At 39.6% G+C, this 19389-nt stretch overlaps 1 protein-coding gene across 10 annotated transcripts in view; it reads right to left on the bottom strand.

The window, feature by feature from the left end:
- Positions 1-19389, bottom strand: part of Robo1 (roundabout guidance receptor 1) — a 1018630-nt gene that overhangs the window by 2122 nt on the left and 997119 nt on the right. For all 10 annotated transcript variants that reach the window (XM_031364239.1, XM_031364236.1, XM_031364243.1 and 7 more), the window contains 3 exons: positions 17205-17357; positions 8334-8642; positions 750-946 (listed from right to left, as the gene is read on the bottom strand). In XM_031364239.1, coding sequence (XP_031220099.1) covers positions 750-946; positions 8334-8642; positions 17205-17357 — 659 coding nt within the window. The remainder of the gene's footprint in view (positions 1-749; positions 947-8333; positions 8643-17204; positions 17358-19389) is intronic.

Here is a 19389-nt window from a genome sequence, read left to right as displayed (position 1 = left end):
AAACAGTTTGAAAGCATTTGTGGGAGAAAAGTTTTCTTACTCCAAACCACAAAGCCTAAACATAAGACACATGATATTTAATTACAGCTGATTTCCTAACATTTTCATCTTAGGTTTTGAAGTAAGACTCTCAAACTCATTCAGCATATACTTGAGATTAAATATCTTTGTAAAGAAACAAATTTGTCTGTGAGTTACTTTTTCTTAAAGAGAAAAAGCATACTAATTTTTAAAGGGAAGGAACTTTTAAATATGACTTCCAACTATATCTTGTATATTAGTCTTAGGTTACAAGAAGGGAAGAGGCATTTATTTGACTTAGAAAGAGCTCTTCTTTGGGCTAGGCTCCTTTCCAAAGCAGTGAAAGTGAAAGAGGGCTGGAAAGTTAGTCAAATTATGCCTGATGACAGACAATAGAGGCTACACACACCATAATAGCTTACCTCATTGAAGACTCATAGAATACTATGAATTATAACATGTCAGACCAAGTTATTTCCCAAGTTGTGTTTCTAGAACTCATTTACAATTTTAAATGTTAGCAATGGTGTTTTTGAAGACTTAAAATTCATATTCCTTCACATGTTTTCAGATAGAAAACATGTATGACATTAGGATGCTGAAAGTTTGTGTGAAAATGGCTACATGTCTGTATGCTAGATGTAGCTGTATGCAGACGTTCAGAACGTCAAAGGCTGACATCACAGCTATAGACAGACTTTATAAAACTTTAGGAAAATTATGCATACCTCTAATTCTTCATTATTTTCATCTCCTCTTTCAAATCCCCCAAGTACTTGCATTTCTGCCATATTCCGTCGGCCCACATTTGCTTGCTCTCTTTGTCGGCTTCCTGATCCTCTTGATGACATTGAGCTTGAGGAACTGGGATCTCTAGGGTTGTTTGACGTTGGGAAAGTAGGTCTACAGTACGGAAGAATATCCTCTGTGTAAAGAAATACAATGAGAGCATATGAACAAGATAGAACACTTTCATTTTCTATCTAGTCACTCCTGTTTATCTGTAATCCTCGATGGCCAAGTATGAGTGATTCGGAGGCATATATTCCAACACTACTAGCATAATGAACAATGCAAGGCTGCTTTTTGGAGATGACAATAATACTTCTTGTTTTCCACACAAGAGTTAGGAATTTGGATTGACTACACTCATAAGCTAGTGTCCATCTCAAACTTACATGGGACCAAGGCCATCACAGGAGACAAGTGTGGACTCAGTTGTCTTCCATTCTTTTATTCACCATGTGATCTTAAGTAATTTAATTTCTAACCCCCACAAATATGATAGTAGAACATGTGCTTATAGGAGCTCTTACTGTTGACATGAACAAAATGAGAGAATGAAATCATGATGTAAACAAGGCGTTCTTATAAGGAATCACAAGGAAGGAGTCAGTTCCCAACCGAGATTTAAGTTTAGGTTCAGATCCTCCCTCTTGAGGTGCCAACTTCAATTTGCACCATTAAACTCTGAATCTCAGAAGCTGACTTCAAATTATTAAAGCATTTATAATGCTTTGAATGAGAGTGGCTCCTATAGTCTCATATATTGGAATGTTTAGTCCCCTGTTGGTGGAACTATTTGGGAAGTATTATGAGGTGTGGTCTTGTTAGAGGAGGTATGATATTGGGGATGGGCTTTGACATTTCAAAAGCCAAGCCATTCCCAGTTAGCTCTTTCTTTGCCTTATACTTATATATTTGATGTAAATTCTCAGCTACTGGTCCAACCTATGCCTGCCTGCTGATATGTTCTCTATCATGATGGTCCTGAACTCACCCTCTGAAATGTGAGCCACTAATAAACTCTTTCTCCTATTGGTTGCCTTGGTCATGGTGTCTATTTACAGCAATAGATAGTAAGGAAAACAGCATACTAGTGAATTACTTCTTGAATTTCTATCTTCTTACAATTTTAAGTTTGCTAGTGCCGAATCATTTGACTATTTGTTCACTTTTCTTCCATAGCCTTTCTACATTCTGGACATAAATTCACAAAAAGTAACTCTTCTATGTGTTCTCTGTAAATGTAAATGTCACTTTTATTTCCTCAGATGAAGAGATGAGCCATACTCACACTTTACTAATGTACGGCTTAGGCTGAATCAGAGTGTTTCTATCTAACTATCCCTAGGCCTAACTATCCCTGGAAGCGTCTCACCTCTGCACAATCTATTCTTCAACCTGCAAGCAAGGACCTTGAATGCTTCAGCTTCCAAAGTTGTCTGCTAACCTTGTCCTCGAATGTTTCAGACTCCAAGACTTATTACTGAAAAAGCTCATCTTTTCTAGCTCTTTCTGAACTCTGGCTGGCTAGTTCAACTCAGCTGTTCTCACTCAAATTCCCCTCTGAGATGAGTGACTCAAATTGGCTTCCTTTGGCTTCTGATTTCTCTTCGTGGAAAGACTATCACTGAACTCCAAGAACTAAACTGCTTCGAACTCAACTACTTTGCCCTGAACTGAGGTCAACTGTACTCACCTGGACTGCATCAAACTTATCTCTGCACTGACCAGCTCTCTCTCCCTCACTACTCTTTAAGTAGCTTCTCTTCCTTGTCTGTTATCATGAGAGATGGGCATATCCGATCTCTGACTTACTCAGTCAGATCCTTCTCTGATTCTCCACTTTGTCTACCCTTCAGTCAGATGTCATTCTTTGGGATTAAAGGTGTGTAATCAAGGCATGCCTATATTCCAGCCAGAGAGATTAAAGGTGTATGGCGTGACTGCATTCCAGCCAGGTCATATTTTTGGTTATGATCCCTTGCCAGAGCAGCCATGTCACTAGGTTAAGAGTCTTCTAAGGTTCTCCCTGCCCTGCCATCCCCCAAGGCTTCTTTTATTCCTTTCCGCTCCATACAGCCTGAGTAAAGCTTGATTTCTCCTGAATCCACTGATAATCCCTGCAGCAGAAGAGGAGGTGGGGATTGAGATTCCCTTCTAGCGCTTGGGTACCAGTTCTAAATGACTGTTCCCCCATCCTTTCAAGAAGAAAGTCTCCTGTGAGCTATGAGCCACTTACTTAGGAAGCCAGTCACAATCTCAATGGCCCCTTGCTCTTCTCATTCTTCGCTTCACTGCCTCAACCCACAGTTCTGACTCTGCGGAGGCTTCTCTCCCTGTGCAGTTACTTTTCACTGGTATCTTGTTATTTCAACCTGTTTCTCGCTGTTGACGTACATTTTTTGTCCACTACAATATGTTCACAGTTCTCTGCTTGAGAACTTTGCCCTAAGTCTATTCTCCTCAGGAATCAATATGCTCCTTCCTTCCTTGTTCTACACCCATCTTCTTAAAAGGCAAACTGGGCTGGGCTGTGGTGGCACATGCCTTTAATTCCAGCACTCAGAAAGCAGAGGTGGGCGGATCTCTGTGCATTCAAGAGCAGCCTGGTCTACAGCCAGAACTATACCCAGAGAATGTCTGTGTTGAAAAACCAAAACCAAACAAAGGGAGACGGGCTCAAAACTGGGAGTTTTAGGTCCAATTTACTGAGGAAATCTAATCATGAAATCCACATTGTCACTATAAAACTGAGGAAGGTGATGGGGCTGGTCACATTTCAGTCCCTCCGTTCTTGTTCTTACTGAATCGCAACATTACTATTCTTTCAGCTTTCAGCAACTCTTCCTTAACTGTCTTCTCAGGATATGTTTTAAATATGTAAGTGTGAAGAAGTCATGTCAGTGCTCTAATATTTTCTCCTTTCTTTCCAAAGCTACACACACACCACATGCATAGATATTTGTATTTTTAATTTCCAACTTATCTGGGGCAATTTCATCCATTCTTTTGGATATAAAATTTTGAGAATATAACTTTGTCTATTTTATGTGTTGTTATATCCCCAGACTGTCATAGAATAGATCATCAATAAATAGACTTGAGCAAAAAGAGAAGTGATTTTAATTCCAATTTTCATGAACTATGCTGAATCTACAGCTCCGGCAACCAGGTCAGTTCTACTTTTTTATACTCAATAGGCTGAACACTGATTGTAAGATGCCTCTCCTCTGGGATTGGTTGTTAACACTCAAGAGATTACAGTGATGACTCTGTGGAGGTAAATGACCCTTCATGTACCTCCTTCATCTCTGTATCTTTTTTGGATGGGCGTGGGGTGGGAGGAGGATGCTGAGACAGGCTTTCTCTATGTAGCTCTGTCTGTCCTGGAACTTACTTTGTAGTACTGACTGCCCTCAAACTCACAGGGATCCAACTGACTCTGCCTCCCAAGTGCTGGGGGATTCAAGGCGTGTACCACCAATATGTGGCTGCCTTAAACATTCAGTTTAGATGTCATTTCTACAGGAAAGACTTCTGGGTCTTTCTCGCCATTTTAGTACCTAGAATGCTAACTATCCTTAGTCTGAACTTCCAGGGTTCACAGCAAGATGGAAGGAATGCTGAATGTAAGCATTATTTGTATTTGGCCAGTCTTTAAGGCATGTCTGGTGGCACAGGCTGGGCTATGTTGAAGACTTAGCAGTCAGTGATAGTGTCCTTAGGGAAGACAGAGAGACCTAAAATCTTATCATATCTGTGAATCATAGTATGTACATTTTCTTCTCCCTCTCTTCTCTGTATGTGTAAGCACATGCTTTTAGACATCTGAAGACTTAGGACTGTAAATATAGTACAATCCGTATTTGATATGTGTAGAAATAAATCAAACGGAGGTAAATGTCAGCCCAAAGGACCAGACCTTCAAGTCTAGAAAAGCACTTTCCTTAATTAAAAATATCCATTCATTACACATGTAAATCAGGGTGCCTCTGTCATTAAATAAATAATGTAAATTGAATCAAGAAGGTGAAAATTACAGCGATGCTTAGCCATGATAATTTAATGATAGACACACTTGGGGTTATGGTTCAAATCAAAATCTGGAAAATCAAAGAGTACTAGCAACTGGATCTGCTACATGCAATTCAAGGAGTGGGCATTCAATTCAAACAATTCAAGGCATTGTTTCTAGCTTAATGGTTTCTAACTTAGTTCTATAGACAGAAATAATGTTATGATGTAACAGCTACTTATTAAATTTCTCAAGATTGCTTTAAACTCTTTTTTCCTCTTTTCTTCAATTCTGTCACACCCAGATCTTTCTAGCCCTGTCATTTTCTCCTAAAGCATCCTCTTACTTTGGAATTTGCTCATCATCACAAAAGCGGTCCTGCTTTCTGACTAGACATGAAGTCTATACCAGACACCATTATATTTAGTATATAAATCACTACTCAGAACACAAGGCCAGGAGTCAAAAGCTTAGCGCCAGAGCAGCTCTGGCTTCATGGTCAGAGATAAACTATTCAAAGGTGATATTGCCAAGGACTCTATGGTTACGCCGTTTGGGAGTGTGTCTGTGAAAGGCACAGCCTTTGACATCTGAATCTGCACTTCACACTAGTCTGTGATTGCAAAGTCCCACTTTGGTCCTGGAACAAAGAGGAGCCATCCCTCCTGTTGCAAGGAAGTTACTGAGTACAAAGAGCAACTGACCAATTACAAATCTTGTCCACTGTAGGTTTCCCGTGCTAAGTCCTTCATTGATCCTCCTGTCTCCTCCATCAATACCTTGTTTGTTTGTTTGTTTAGTTCTTTGTTTTTCAAGACAGCATTTCTCTGTGTAGCCCTGGCTGTCCTGGAACTAGCTCTGCAGACCAGCCTGGCCTCAAACTCAAGATCCACCTGCCTCTCCCCTAACTCTCAGACCCCCTCATCCAGTGCTAGGATTAAAAACATCTGCCAGCACCACCAGCTTCTTTAACTTTTTTTTTTTTAATCTTTTTTTTTTCTTAAAATCCCTCTTGCTTGGCTTTGTTGCTATAATATGTAATGATGTCAATTCCTATCCTAAAACATTTCTACCAGTTTGGCTCTCTTGACAAACTCCATGCCGGCTTCTCATCTAAACCTCCTGAGAAGAATTCCTGCTCATCACCCACTGCTTGAATGTGAAATGTCTCATAGGCCCCTGTTTGAAAGCTTCCCCACTGATGGTCCTATTTTGGGAAGCTGTGGAACCCATAAGAGGGGGACTGATTTGAGGCCATCTTGGTCTACAGTGAGTTCCAGGACAGCCAGGGCTATACAGAGAAACCCTGTTTTGAAAAAGCAAAAAAAAAAAAAAAAAAAAAAAAAAAAAAAAAGATGGCGTCTGAGTAGGTAGAGTTACTTCAGTGATGTGGTGGTGAGTATCTTGGAATTTTCTGTGTGCTCCTGGTTCCTGCTCTGCTCTTGCTCCAGATCACATTCTGTCTGCCATACCCTTTCTGCCATGCACTCTCTTGTAAATGTGAACCAAAATAAGTCTTTCCTCCCATAAGTTGTTTTTATAGTATATTTTGGTCACAAAAACATAGAAGTGATTAATACATGTCCCTTTCAATATGTCCACTCCCTTTTTGGTCTTCCAAAGTCTGGCTTCTATTCTGAATACTGCAGTCAAAAGTTTTTGGAAATAGGAATCATTGATGACACATTTCAAAAATTACTTTTTCTCATAAAATTACATTGAACTTTCACCTTATGACATTTTATATTTCTTTAATTTTTATTTTTGGGGGAAGCTGGTCATAGGTTGTACACACATGTAACCATGTCTAGCACATTTTCCTCACTTTTGCTACTTTCTCATGTGTGTATGTACATGGTGTACATTCATGTTTACATATGTGTGAGTGCATTATGTGTGTGTTTGTGTGTGCATTCACATTGATGCCCTAGATGGATGTCTGGAATCATTCTTCCTCACTCCTCTATCTTATTTGTTGGGCCAAGATCTCTCAGTTAAACTCAGAGGTCACTGATGGCTAATCTTAATAGCCAGCTTGCTCTGAAGATTTTGTGCACCCGCCTTCCACAGCAGGAATTATGGGTGGACAGCCATGTGTGCTCAGCATTTACCATGGGTTCTGGAGATCGGAACTGAGGTCCTTGTGCTTTGAGAATAAGTGCTTTGATTGTTGTCATTCCCTTGGCCCTCTTATATTTCTTACCTCCATTCTTTCTAGGTGTGTGTGTGTGTGTGTGTGTGTGTGTGTGTGTGTGATGCTAACACTGAACTCAAGGCCTCTGCTGGTAAATACTCTATCACCCACTAACTTCTAACCTAAGGACAATATTTCTTTAAAAAATATATTTTCAGAACATCATACACAAGTATGACATATTTATATCACCACCCCAACTCCTCTCATGCCAAATTCCCTAATTTTTGAGTTCTTTTTCTAACAATATAAAATTATTATTGTTATACACGCACATGTATACAATGTCCTGAGTCTACTTACTGTTGCTTCTATGTACATGTGTTCCGGGCCAATCATTTGGGATTGGACAACTTATGTGGAAAATCAGCCTTGGGGGCAACGGATTCTCTCTCTGTGGCCTCTGGGCACATGTAACTCTTTGGGAGTAGGATATGATTTTAGGCTCTCCATGTTGGCATGTCAACTGCTGGTGTCTCTATACTGGTCCTTTTCCTGCATGATGCTGAAAGGTCATGGGTCCATTTTTCTCTTTTATGTCTGGGGGTTATTACTCAGCAGTAGCCATCCTGCTCCTTTGGATTTTCCCATCATTCACTGCTCCTTCCCCTTCTTTGGTGTTTCCTCAGCTTTAAGTGTAGGGCTTTCATTGAAGACATATCAACTGAGGTAGTTCTACCCAGCTGTAATGCTTACAAATCACAACTGGCCCAGCAAGCTACCCCCAACAGTACAAGAGCAGGACGTTTATCCTTTGGTGTAACCAACAGCTGTCTAATTGGACTTAAAGCCCAACTGATAGGAGAGAATTCATACCATAAACCTAGTCAAGCACCTGGAGCTGGCAAGGTCACAGACCCTAGAAGAGACCCTACTACTGCCCTTCTCTCTCTGGAGCTAATGTAATTTCTAACTGTATTCAAATACTTTTCCTTTTACTCACAGGTAAGTATAGCTCTCATCTTTCATAAATGTCTATTTTTACTAGGGATGGAGACTATTACAAAGATGCACAACTGGTTAAAATAAAAGGCAGAGAACAGGACACTATTTTTCATATCTTTAGCTGTCACAATTGCTATGTCTTTAGGGTGACACCTTGACATCTATGAATTCAGTTCATGTGGTATCACTTCAAAGCAGCTTGTGTGATAGCCCGTATTGGAATGAATTACATTAAGTAAGCCGGGCACATTCTCATTCCACTGTTAGGAAGGCCTCCCTCACATTTCTTTTCATATGGCTAGGGAAAGCCTACCCATGTTTCTTGAGAGCTTACGGAATTCTGTGTTTGTCCACTGTTCGGAAAACCAGTACCTTGGACGAGGTGCGCCTTCGTTGGCGGGAGGTCTCGCTTCGCTGCCTTTGTTCCTCGTCCTTTCCCGTCATTGGCCTGCTCCTGTGCTTCTCTGGGGTCACTTGGATTCGTTCGCAGGTCGGTTATTTGTCTTCCATCCAGAACTTCTCTCCCCTTGTAACTGCCTCCTTTCCTGTCTGAGGATCTGTCTGTTCTTGCTTCTATAGAAGCCAGTTTGGGCACCATTACAGGTCGTACCTCCAGCTGGGCCTTGGACTGGACGGTGGGCGATTTTATAGCAGGTGGTGGTACTGGAGGGGGTGGAAGATCTAAAAAGAATAATTTAAAGGCTGTGAGATCTGACATGTATAGATTCATCAAAACTAGGTCTATTATTGCAGTCACTTTCAATTTTGAAATCTTTCTTGATCTACAGCAATTGGAGGTAACAAAAATTAAGACTACCGATTTTAATACTTTTATCATCATCCAGCATGGAAAAATTGAATCATAGGATCCAGGACTCAGAGCTCGCTGCTACTAGGCATGTGCACTATAATTCCCCTGCCCCCTGCCTGTTCCAACCCAGCAGAGCTTCCTATTTGATTTTAGCATGCTCTCATAGATCTTAGATGAATATTGTCTTCCATCTTTAGGCAACCTCTTCAAATTGATTAAGGCTGGCATTTAAGTTTTAATTGCCATCTCTAATCTGGCCCAAATCCCTTCCTAATGTGTAGGTAAAAAGCTCCACTTAGATTTTTAACTCATTTTCTGATATCAAAGCTGTTCTACCAGCAGACCAAAGAAAGAGTAATGCCTGTAGATTCTTAATCTCTACTTTACTGTTCTTCACATTCTTTTACCCCACATACCTACAGTTCAGATAAGGCACTTTTCACCCTCGACTCAGACATTTTAAACTGGATATAATAATTGGTAGAAATGTAGATTAATTGCTTGTTTTATATGTACACCTATATCTAGTAGTTATATTTTAAGCAATCTTTTATATAACATATTGACTTAGATTTTTTTACATCATGAGTGCATCTCAAATTGAAAGCATGCATACAATTTAGTATCTAGAAAATGCATTCTTCTGAAGCAGTAGTGAAATTCATAAAAATGATTCTCAGATATAGTCCACGAACTAAGAGAAACATTTTCATAGTATGTGGTAAGTTAACTTAATAGGAACAAGTTTCCAGGGGCAGACTGACCTGGCTGTGTTGGGAAAGATGGATTACAGGAAAAGAGACTTTATTCTGGGAGGCTGAGAGGTCACAATAATAGTCCACACATGCGATAGCAGATGAAATATTTCAGTGAGGTGTTTAAAGGAGGGCAGAGAATACATTTGAGACATAAAGGAAGCAAATTAATGTTACTTAATGATCAATGGACTATTGGTACCGCGGAGGCGAAGCCGGCAGAAGCTAGGCCTTGGGCTGTAGTTTACTATGTAGGTATTAAAGCATCCCCTCAGGTATGCAGTGCAGGAGTGAGCAAGAGGTTTGTGTAAAGATGTGTGAGTTCAAGTTTAGGAACATGAACAGGAAGGGCTTTTAGAGCATACAGGCAGAAATCCAAAATAGCTAGTTTTGGGCTCAGTGCTCATTTCAAGAGTAGTCAAAACCAAACAAAGAGGAGCAAGCATCCCTATGGGCTCAGGCACGTGGGTAGAGAGAGCAAGCATCCCTATGGACTCAGGCACATGGGTACGGAGAGCAAGCATCCCTATGGACTCTGGCACGTGGGTAGGGAGAGCAATGTTTTCACATTTTACAGGTAACAGAAAAAAAAAGGATTCATCAAATATTTAAAAATATTTAGTATAATTTTAGCCCTGGGATTTCAAATAAAAAGTAGTCATGGTAGAAAAAAAAATACAGGGTAAATATATCAAAGTCATATATGAATTGAGACCTGACAGCATATCTCATATTGCCTCACTCCCTTTCAGTCTCCAGTATTGATTAGGAAGCGTGACTAGTTTTGAGAGTTTCCTATAGCTCACTCCCCAAATTGTATTTATACAACAAAACTGTGATGCTGAGTCACATGATTGAAGGAAGCACCTTCCACAGGCAGGCACTATGAGCAATGGTTACATGGAGCTATGTATAATATCCACCCTTCTGTCGGTAGTAACCTGAGAAAAAGCATCATATACAAACAGCCTTGCATTTTTATTAACAGGAGCTGCAATGTTTCTTTTCCCTAGTCATGTAAGTGTATGTATCTCCACGTGAATGCATAAATTCTTTTTTTGTATAATGTTTTGTTCAATAAACATGTCACTAGCCAGGTATTTCCCACAGAGGAAAACACAGGTTGTTTATAAATGTTTTGCTGACAATGACAGTGTCCACTAATTATCATTTTTATGTGCCTGCATGAGAAATTCTTGAATATTGAAACTATATCTAGAGGGGGTTGGAGGTCAGTCACAGTCAGAATGCTTATTCAGTGTGCACAGTGCCCTGAGTTTGATCCCCACCACCAACTACACTGGGCGTGGAGACATATGACTGCGATCTCCATATGACTTCGTCAAGATGCAGACAAAGGAGAGTCAGACATTCAAGGTCCTCTTCAGCAACACAAGGTCCAAGCCAGCTTGGGCTACGTGAGACCATCTCTCAAAATACCACCACCAAAATGTTCCTCCTAGATCTTACTATGATACTAAATGGAAGTGCTGAACAATGTTAACTTAATGTAGGATCTCTCATTCTTTTATATATTATGTATGCACTTTATATTCACATTTATAAAAGGAATTACCCCCCTCTCCTTGTTTAACAACAACAACAACAACAAAAACAACAGGTCTTTCTAAACTGCCATGGACTGGGTTGCTTCAGGGACCCCTTGTTCCTCAGGGTAACAAAAGTTCTGGCCTAGTGGGCAAAGAATTTGGCAAGTGACAAACAGAATGACACAAGGGAGTGTGGTCACTGAATGCCATTTGTACAAAGTGAAAATCAGGCTTATATAGTACACAGAGAACAGGGCAAACAACAGAAGTCACGTAGGTAGGAGATGGCTACATCAAGGTCAGTGAGAACAAGCAGCCAGGTGCAAAGTGGAGGAACAGTGGTGTCCTTCTTCATGGGCTATTTTGGTAGCCCCAAGATAAATTCTCTGGGGCTGTCTGAGGCAAGTAGCTGAAGGTCTTATACTAGCATACCTTGGCTGTAACATAAATAATTAGTGAAGGAAGCCCTACAACTTCTCTCTGGTAGTAAAACAATTCTGCCTTGTGTGGGACTGCTCTGACAATTAGTGCCTAACTGCTATCTCTAACTCTTGAGACACCCTGTCTGGTATGACAGCTTCTTAGTAAAAATTCCAAGCTAATTACAGCTAGGAAATCAATTAGGATTATTGAAGTACTGTGAAGACCAGGAAATAATGTTCAATCTCAGTTTAGCTAATAACGAAATATTTCTTAGGACACCTTTCTGCCTGAATAAAGAAAGCACGCAGATCTCTCCATAGATTTTAGCAGAGACCAATCTGGAACACAACTGAGCTAGGAGATGTCAGCGACTGACTGCCTCAGGAGACTGACTCCTTTTGAAGTGTACACCTCAGGTCCATGATCAGGTTTTTAGGCCTATCATACAGACACAACTGAAGTAGACGAGTGCTGTGTGACACTAAACAATTTTCTTTGACACTGTGACTGAAGCCAAGATATGAGAATACATTGTATATCGCTGTAAAAAAAGAAACATCTTGCTGTTTTCTTTAGGAAATCCCTCATTTTAAAAAAGTTTATTACTGTATGTCATGGTTTACTGTGCCATAGTATACCATTAATAGTCTCAACACATCTGTGGCCAAAGTCTAGACAATAGAACAATTTTCTTTTAATTCTTAGATCCCTAATACCTTATTCTGACACACATGCGGCCAGTCACCACAGCACAGATTTTCCCCCTTTGTTAATGACTTCAATGGAGTTTTTGCAATACAGATTGTGTTTTCTTTTCTTTTTTCTTTTCTTTTTTTTTTTCTGAGTTGGGTTCTCTCTATGTAGGCTAGGCTGGCCTTGAAGTCATAGAAAACCATTTGCCTCTGCCACCTAAATGCTGAGTTTATAGGCTGCCACCCACGCCCAGCCCCAAGGCAATACTTAGAGATAAGTATTTAGGATTCAAGTCTTCCCTCCCCTGCTACTTGTTGGAAAAGATCTATTTGCAGATCTATCTCAGTAGGAGAATATCTGTCTGGCATATCACATACACAAATTGAAACTGAAGAAGGCAAGAAAGAGTTAAGAAATAGACTGGAGTCAGTGGTGTAAACCACGAGACTCAAGGTGGAGTCACTGGAAGCTAATACAACGCACCTGTAGGCAAAGGGCATGAGGATCCTCCTATTCTGTTGTTTGCAACTGCAAACACATTATCGGAGGCAAGAGACTGTCACTTTCATTAAATAACAAAATATCTGGGCTCTTCAGGGCATGGAAGACTAAAACTATTGCTATCATAAGATCAAGATGAGTCCTAGGAATCCGAAGTTTAAAAGGAGATCTATTACTGGATATTCTAGATAGATGTTGTCTGTAACTCCAGTTAAAAAGAGAACCCAGTGACCATGCTAAGAACTGTAACTTCTGTACCTAACTGATGAAATACTAGCAGGTTTCATATGCTCTATAAACAGACTGTTAAATAAATTCCTATTCCTCAGGTATTATGAAATAATCATGAAGCTAAAATAGAGGTTACTTGTACATGAACAGTTCTCTTTCCCTTACTGCTGTGTAGAGCTTTTCCCCAATTTATGCATTAGTTTAAATAGAATTTTGAAATGAGGAAATTATGGATCTAGTTTTTAAAAAATCTCATGCAATCTTTTTAAAAGGATATTTTTGTAGATGTTTACCTGTGTGTTTTGCAATGCATATATGTACGAGCATCGGGTGCATACCTGGTGGCCAATAAGGGTATCCAATCACCCGGATATGGAGTTACAAATTATTTTAAGTTGCCACATAGGTGATGAGAACTGAACCTGGGTCTCCTGCAAGAGCAGCAAGTGCTCTTAACCTCTCAGTCATCTCTCCATCTCTCCTTGTATAATCTTATTAACATTTTATCCCTTTCCAAGTGTCCCCAGCTAACAAACTATCCCTTACATAGGAACTATCCTTCACATAGGAACACATACATAGGTAAATCTGCCAGCACAGCATTAACTTGCTAGACAGAGCCAACACTCTATTTATGTAACTGCTTAAAGTCCCAAGACCTTGTAATTAAAGATAAATCAAGTCAAGATAACATTATTCTAAAGAGGGTGGTGAATTTATAATTTATGAAAAGGAGGACTAGAGAAATATTATAGATTTGGTTTTTAAATGAAGTATGTAAATTATTAGGAGGATTGTAAGGGGGGGAGGAAAGAGTCTATTAGAAGGTCTTAGAAATGTACTTTAACTCCACAGACTTCAGCTGATAAATATTCATATATTTTAATCCTATCCTCCATCTGCGTTAAGCTTGAAAATGGCAAACACGAGATAAATAAATAAATAATCAATGCTGTGAGTAGGACCGGAGGATGTGGCACTCTGCTTCGCAGGCAAGTGTTCTCTGGGTGTTCCTGAAGTCTTGTATTTACTTACAGGGCAAGGCATGGCCATGATGTCGGAACGGCTGGTGCGCTCTTTTGCTGTGCATCATGTCCCGGTCAAATACCACACTCAGAGCCACAATGTCCATTATACAAGAATGTGACTGCCTTTGGAATCTTTTGAGAAGCAGAGCTTACTAGCTGGCAGCCAATCCACTAAGACTAACACTCTGATAAAAACCGCTTAAAGAACAATTGCAGGCTGAGGGGAGCCTGAGAAGACACCGGAGGAAGGGCCTCCAAAGGATGCACCCCTGCTCACACCTCCACCTCACACCTGCCCCTCCGGAGCTCTGAAGGCACCGCAGTGTGTTGCTTGATGTGTAAAGTCTGGGGTACTGTTTCAGGACACATCAAACTACAGATAAGACTAGCTGAGAGGAATCCTCAAAACTTAAACACTTTATTGACTCCGAATGAGGTCCTGTTTATTCTTTTGGATGCTTTAGAAAATAATTTACTGGGAAAAATCAAAATTTGGATGATAGTTGTAAAGCAAAGATGCTATAGGTTCAAGAATGTTGTCCATTCTGAACACAGCTCTCAACACTGATACTCAAGAAACAAACTCATCCAGCAGGGAATACCCTGTGCTTACAAAAAGGGAAACAAACAAACAAACAAAACCTATGAATTACTCTGTACTTTACTCGTATGTTTAATGCCGATTTTTAATCAAAGACAACGCAACCTCTTTCTTCTCCCCATTAATCTTTTATAACATACTATAAAAATAAATATATCTCCTGCTGGGATGCTTCTTAATGTGATCTGTGGACCTATTCTCATTTTAAAAATATGTATTTTTATCTTATGTGCTTTAGCGTTTTTCCTGAATGTATATCTGCAAGAGGGTATCAGATACCCTGGAAGTAGAGGTACAGACATTTGGGAACTGGGAATTGAACCCAGGTCCTCTGGAAGAGCAGCCAGTGCTCTTAACCACTGAGCCATCCCCCCAGCCCCTCAGATTTATTATCTAAATGCAGGATAATAATTTAATGAAATTGCTTTCTGAGAAAACCACTTTTGTATCTATTTCAGAGCGACTATGAAGAGTATACACACATTAGGTTTGGGGCATAGGTCGTGGGAGAGGGAACACAAAGTCCCGTGTTTGAGTACAAGAATTAGAAAGCGTAAGCGTAATTGACAGTCTGTATTTCCTTTGATTGGGACATTAACAAAGATCTGAATTTTGTGGTTTTAAATATAATATCCATCTTAGGAGGTATAAATAATATACAGCTTTTTCAAAAAAAAATCCGGAAGTGGGTTGACAAAAAGCCTAGTAATCATAATTTAAGGATAGATAGTTTGCTCTGTTGAAGGGAAGATAAAGCTATAATTTAAAACCAGTTTTATTTATTTCTCCATTATTTATTTTCATTACAGAAAACCATTATTATCTTTTGCACTGGAGTAAGCACCGATCATTTGCATAACTACATTTGTGAAATGAGCTATTCAAAATCCAAGTAATATTTCACATTAACTTTTTAGCTTTAAATGTGTTTTAATATCGTTCTTTGGTAGTCCTGAAATTAAATAAAAAATAATTTGAGTGCTTTCTCATTCAATTTAATTCTTTTTATCTGAGGATTAGTTGCTATTCACATTTAGTTTTTAAATATGTCAAAGCAAGTCCTGTAGGATGCAGGAGACAAATACAGCTCATAATTCCTAAGAATGGCATGAAATATAAGTGTGATCCTATGCTCATTAACCTAGCAAGCCTTCACTATTAAAGCATTCTTGAAGGCATGACCAGGCTCCTCTCCACATATACATAAATAAGGGATAGAAACATCTACACAAAGTTTTAGGCCAGATTTTTCCACACGAGTTCAATTTAGATGTGTTTACATCCAGGCTTGACGTTTGAGCAGCCTTCCAGTGAAGACTCCTGTCTTCTAGATAATAAACATTGATAAACCAGCAATAAAACTTGTAAAATGCCATTACAGGGGTCCCATAAATGTAAGATTGCCTGTAGAGTTTGAGGATTTACACCTAGCGTTTGTCCCGTCACAGAGGCAAACCTACTCAGAGCTGCTGTAATAACCCTTCAAAATCAGATAATATTCTGACAGCTCAGTTTCCCTGACAAAAGAGGCCTGGGCAGAAGCCGGGAGGCCCAGGTGTGCTGTGTCATGCCAGTATTTAATGTAGGCTAACATCAGATAGATGCTCGTGAGGGAAAATACTCAGAATAAACTTCAGATAACAGCTCGGACAACCAAGCGCTCCTCACAAAATGACTTGTGCTCATCACGCTGTGAGTTTGTATTAAATTTTTCTGTCAAGTGGCAAGACTCCTGGGGAAAAATACCCCCCAAAACCCCTCCCCATAACCTTGGATAAGGATCTGTAATATTAAGCTTTCAGATGATAATAGCAAATGCTATAGCCTTTATGAAAACCCGCTGCCATGGTAAGGAAAGTCCTAATAGGCCAGTGGCTGCAGAAACTGCCTGGGACGCTGTCCTCCGCCCCGCCCCCCGCCCCTTTAGCAAGTTCAGAAAACTGGACAAGATGGGTGAGTCTGAGAGAATTTATCTTACATGAATTTCCAATAAAGCCCGAAGGGTTGTTTTATAAAATGAGAAGGTGGTGGTGCTTTAATAAATGCTGGGCCACCTGAGGCACTTTCATTAAAGGCCTTCTCTAGACAACATCACAATGTTTGTCTTATCTCCCTCTGCCCCCTCGAGAATACAAGTGTTCCCACTTCACATGGGTCCATATCGCACTTGAAGGCACTAAGAAGGGGGCTGGAGGTGCCTTTCGGCACAACCACCGTGGTTGCAAAAAAAAAAAATTCCAGGCCCTCCCTTTATTGGCCTTTGTTTCAGAGCAGAATTATTTTTAAAGGATGAGATGAAGGAAATAGAGATATCCTGGAGGTTTGATCAGTGCAGCTGACAAAGGTTAATCCAATGCTACGACATCAGCGAGTGTCATGGCCACGGTGTGACGCTACAAAATATATTAAAAAAAAAAAAAAAAGAAAAAACACTGACTTCATTTCTTAAATAACCAGCTGTTTAGAAGACTGCAAAGGCTAAAGACGGCTGCCAAGAGATGGAAGAATTCCACTCCTGTAAGTAATACAAGGCTACTCTTTGTGAATGCTAATGCGATTTCTAATGTCAGTGAATCCATTCACTAGCCACAGAGACATGGGGAAGCAAGGCTAGCCTCCTCGATGTTTCCGTAGGCTTCAATGGACTTACCATCTGCGTAGGCTTCTCTGCGCAGATGTCCTGGCTGGTGTTTTTGTTTCTTGGCGGGCCTGGCTTTCTGGATTACAGCGGCACTCATGTTGCTGTCTGTAGACACAGGACTCGTGGGCCTAGGGCACTGAGAGCCATGGAAGTGTCTACGGCCTGAGGAGGAAAGCCAGAGGCAGACTCATCAATGAATGTTTAATGCCACAGGAGCAGCCAGAGCGAAACACTCATGCTAGAAACAATTTCTAATTTTAAAACATACTGAACACCCACCAAATAAAGAGCTCCCCTCTCCTTCTATTTATACTAGCTGGAGAAAACACCCTGGAAGCAGCCATAGTCTTTTTCTTTTGGTAAAAACCACAGGACTTTTATTTGGCTGAAGTTCATGATCCTCTTTAAGGAGAACAATGTAATTATGTTTTCTTGCTATCATCACTAAAATGTTCTTAAAATAAGACTGCTATTATTTTTTTTGTATCATACACTCAGTGCTTGCTACTTTCTGATGAAGAAGAATTGGACTCCTTAACAAATTCATGTTGTAAAAATGACCTGGATTAGTTACACTCCTTATTTCAATTGTCTGTTTATGGTATTCTTTGAAGGTAGAACCCTAATAACTTAACATTCTTGGGCACTCTCTTTGGAAGGGCTCTGAAATTCATCTAGCTCACATACATAGTCTCACCTAACTATACTTCTATGTCTTTTCTGCCTCAAGATATTTGTCAATCTCAGTATTCACTGGCCCCATGGATGACTCCAGCATGTTAAGGATGGTTATTTTTGAAGAGACAACATTGCCAGATGATGGTAAAAATTTAATTTACTAAGCAGATACAGCAATTTGAGTGTGAATCCCCTCGCTTATGGAGATGATGCATTATAGCATCAAGGTATAACCTATTTCATCGCCAACGGAACTGGAAGGCTTTCAGTGCTATGCTGACCTACAGTATTCTGGTTTCTAGAAATTCCATCCCCAAATCCCTGTTTTCCATTGAACCACAAACAACTTTAGATAGACTTGGGAATCAGACATGTCCTCTGGCTATAAACAGGAGAAGCCACATACATTGAAATTGACACATTTAAAAGTGCTAACTGAGGCACATTAAATAATGGACATTAATGCAGCCAAGTGAGAAGCAATGGGATTGGGTTATCCATTCATATTAACTCCAACTTACATGATAAGCACCGCCATTTCTTGAAAAGAATACTGTTAATAGGCAGAGGCCAGTGCATGTTTAGTTCATTATAATTATGAGCCAAATGAAACCAGAAGTGCCACGAAATTACAATACAATAAAATATTAAACCCAACTCTCTTTAGCTATGATGGAGACTATTACAATTAAAGTTACATATCCATGAAAATAGAGAATTAGGGCTGAGATGGAAACCATTATTCATTCTATTGTATAAGGCCATCTACTACTCATAGACCCTGAGGCATAAGGTTGGTTACAGATGAATTTTCAACGTTATTCCTATGTTTCGTTGACTTAATGAAGTGAAACGTGCCATTAATGCAATCTGAAAATAGTGGTTTGAGCTGCTTAATTTCATGTACTTATTTTTTTAATAGAGGATTACAAACTAAGGTGAAGCATATATATATGTTATTTATTTATTAATAAAGATAATTAGGTTTGCATGTATTACTACGTTTAGCTGCTACTGGGAAAAAGAATTGGTTTGGTTGAATTTTATAAAACTTAGGCCTGAAGTAAATACATATTTTGTGCTAATGTGTTGATAAATATTAGATATCTTTTTCCACACAATGAATAATGTAGAGAGATGGCCTTGTGTTGTCACTGAACTATCTAACTCGATTCTACACTGATAAACTGTAATGAGCAGTTATCTTATATAAGCCAGGGAAGCTACCAGTGTCACAGTCCCTAAACTGTGAAAATTAAAACAGGTGGCAGTTTTTGACTTGTGATGATCTTTGCATTTCCTGGAATATATTTCTTTTCTCTTGACCATATTGTTTTTCTTAACTATTGATGCTTTCTTGGCTACCAGAAATTTAGACAGACACAAGTACAGACACACACACACACACACACACACACACACACACACACACAATATATACATTCATAATATATACACACATATACATATTCATTCCACACAAAGACCATACAACATTTATTGAAAATTCAATTAT

The sequence above is a fragment of the Mastomys coucha genome, unplaced genomic scaffold (genome assembly GCF_008632895.1).
Source record: "Mastomys coucha isolate ucsf_1 unplaced genomic scaffold, UCSF_Mcou_1 pScaffold12, whole genome shotgun sequence".
Classification (NCBI taxonomy): Eukaryota; Metazoa; Chordata; class Mammalia; order Rodentia; family Muridae; genus Mastomys; species Mastomys coucha.
This window is presented reverse-complemented; position numbering and strand designations above follow the sequence as displayed.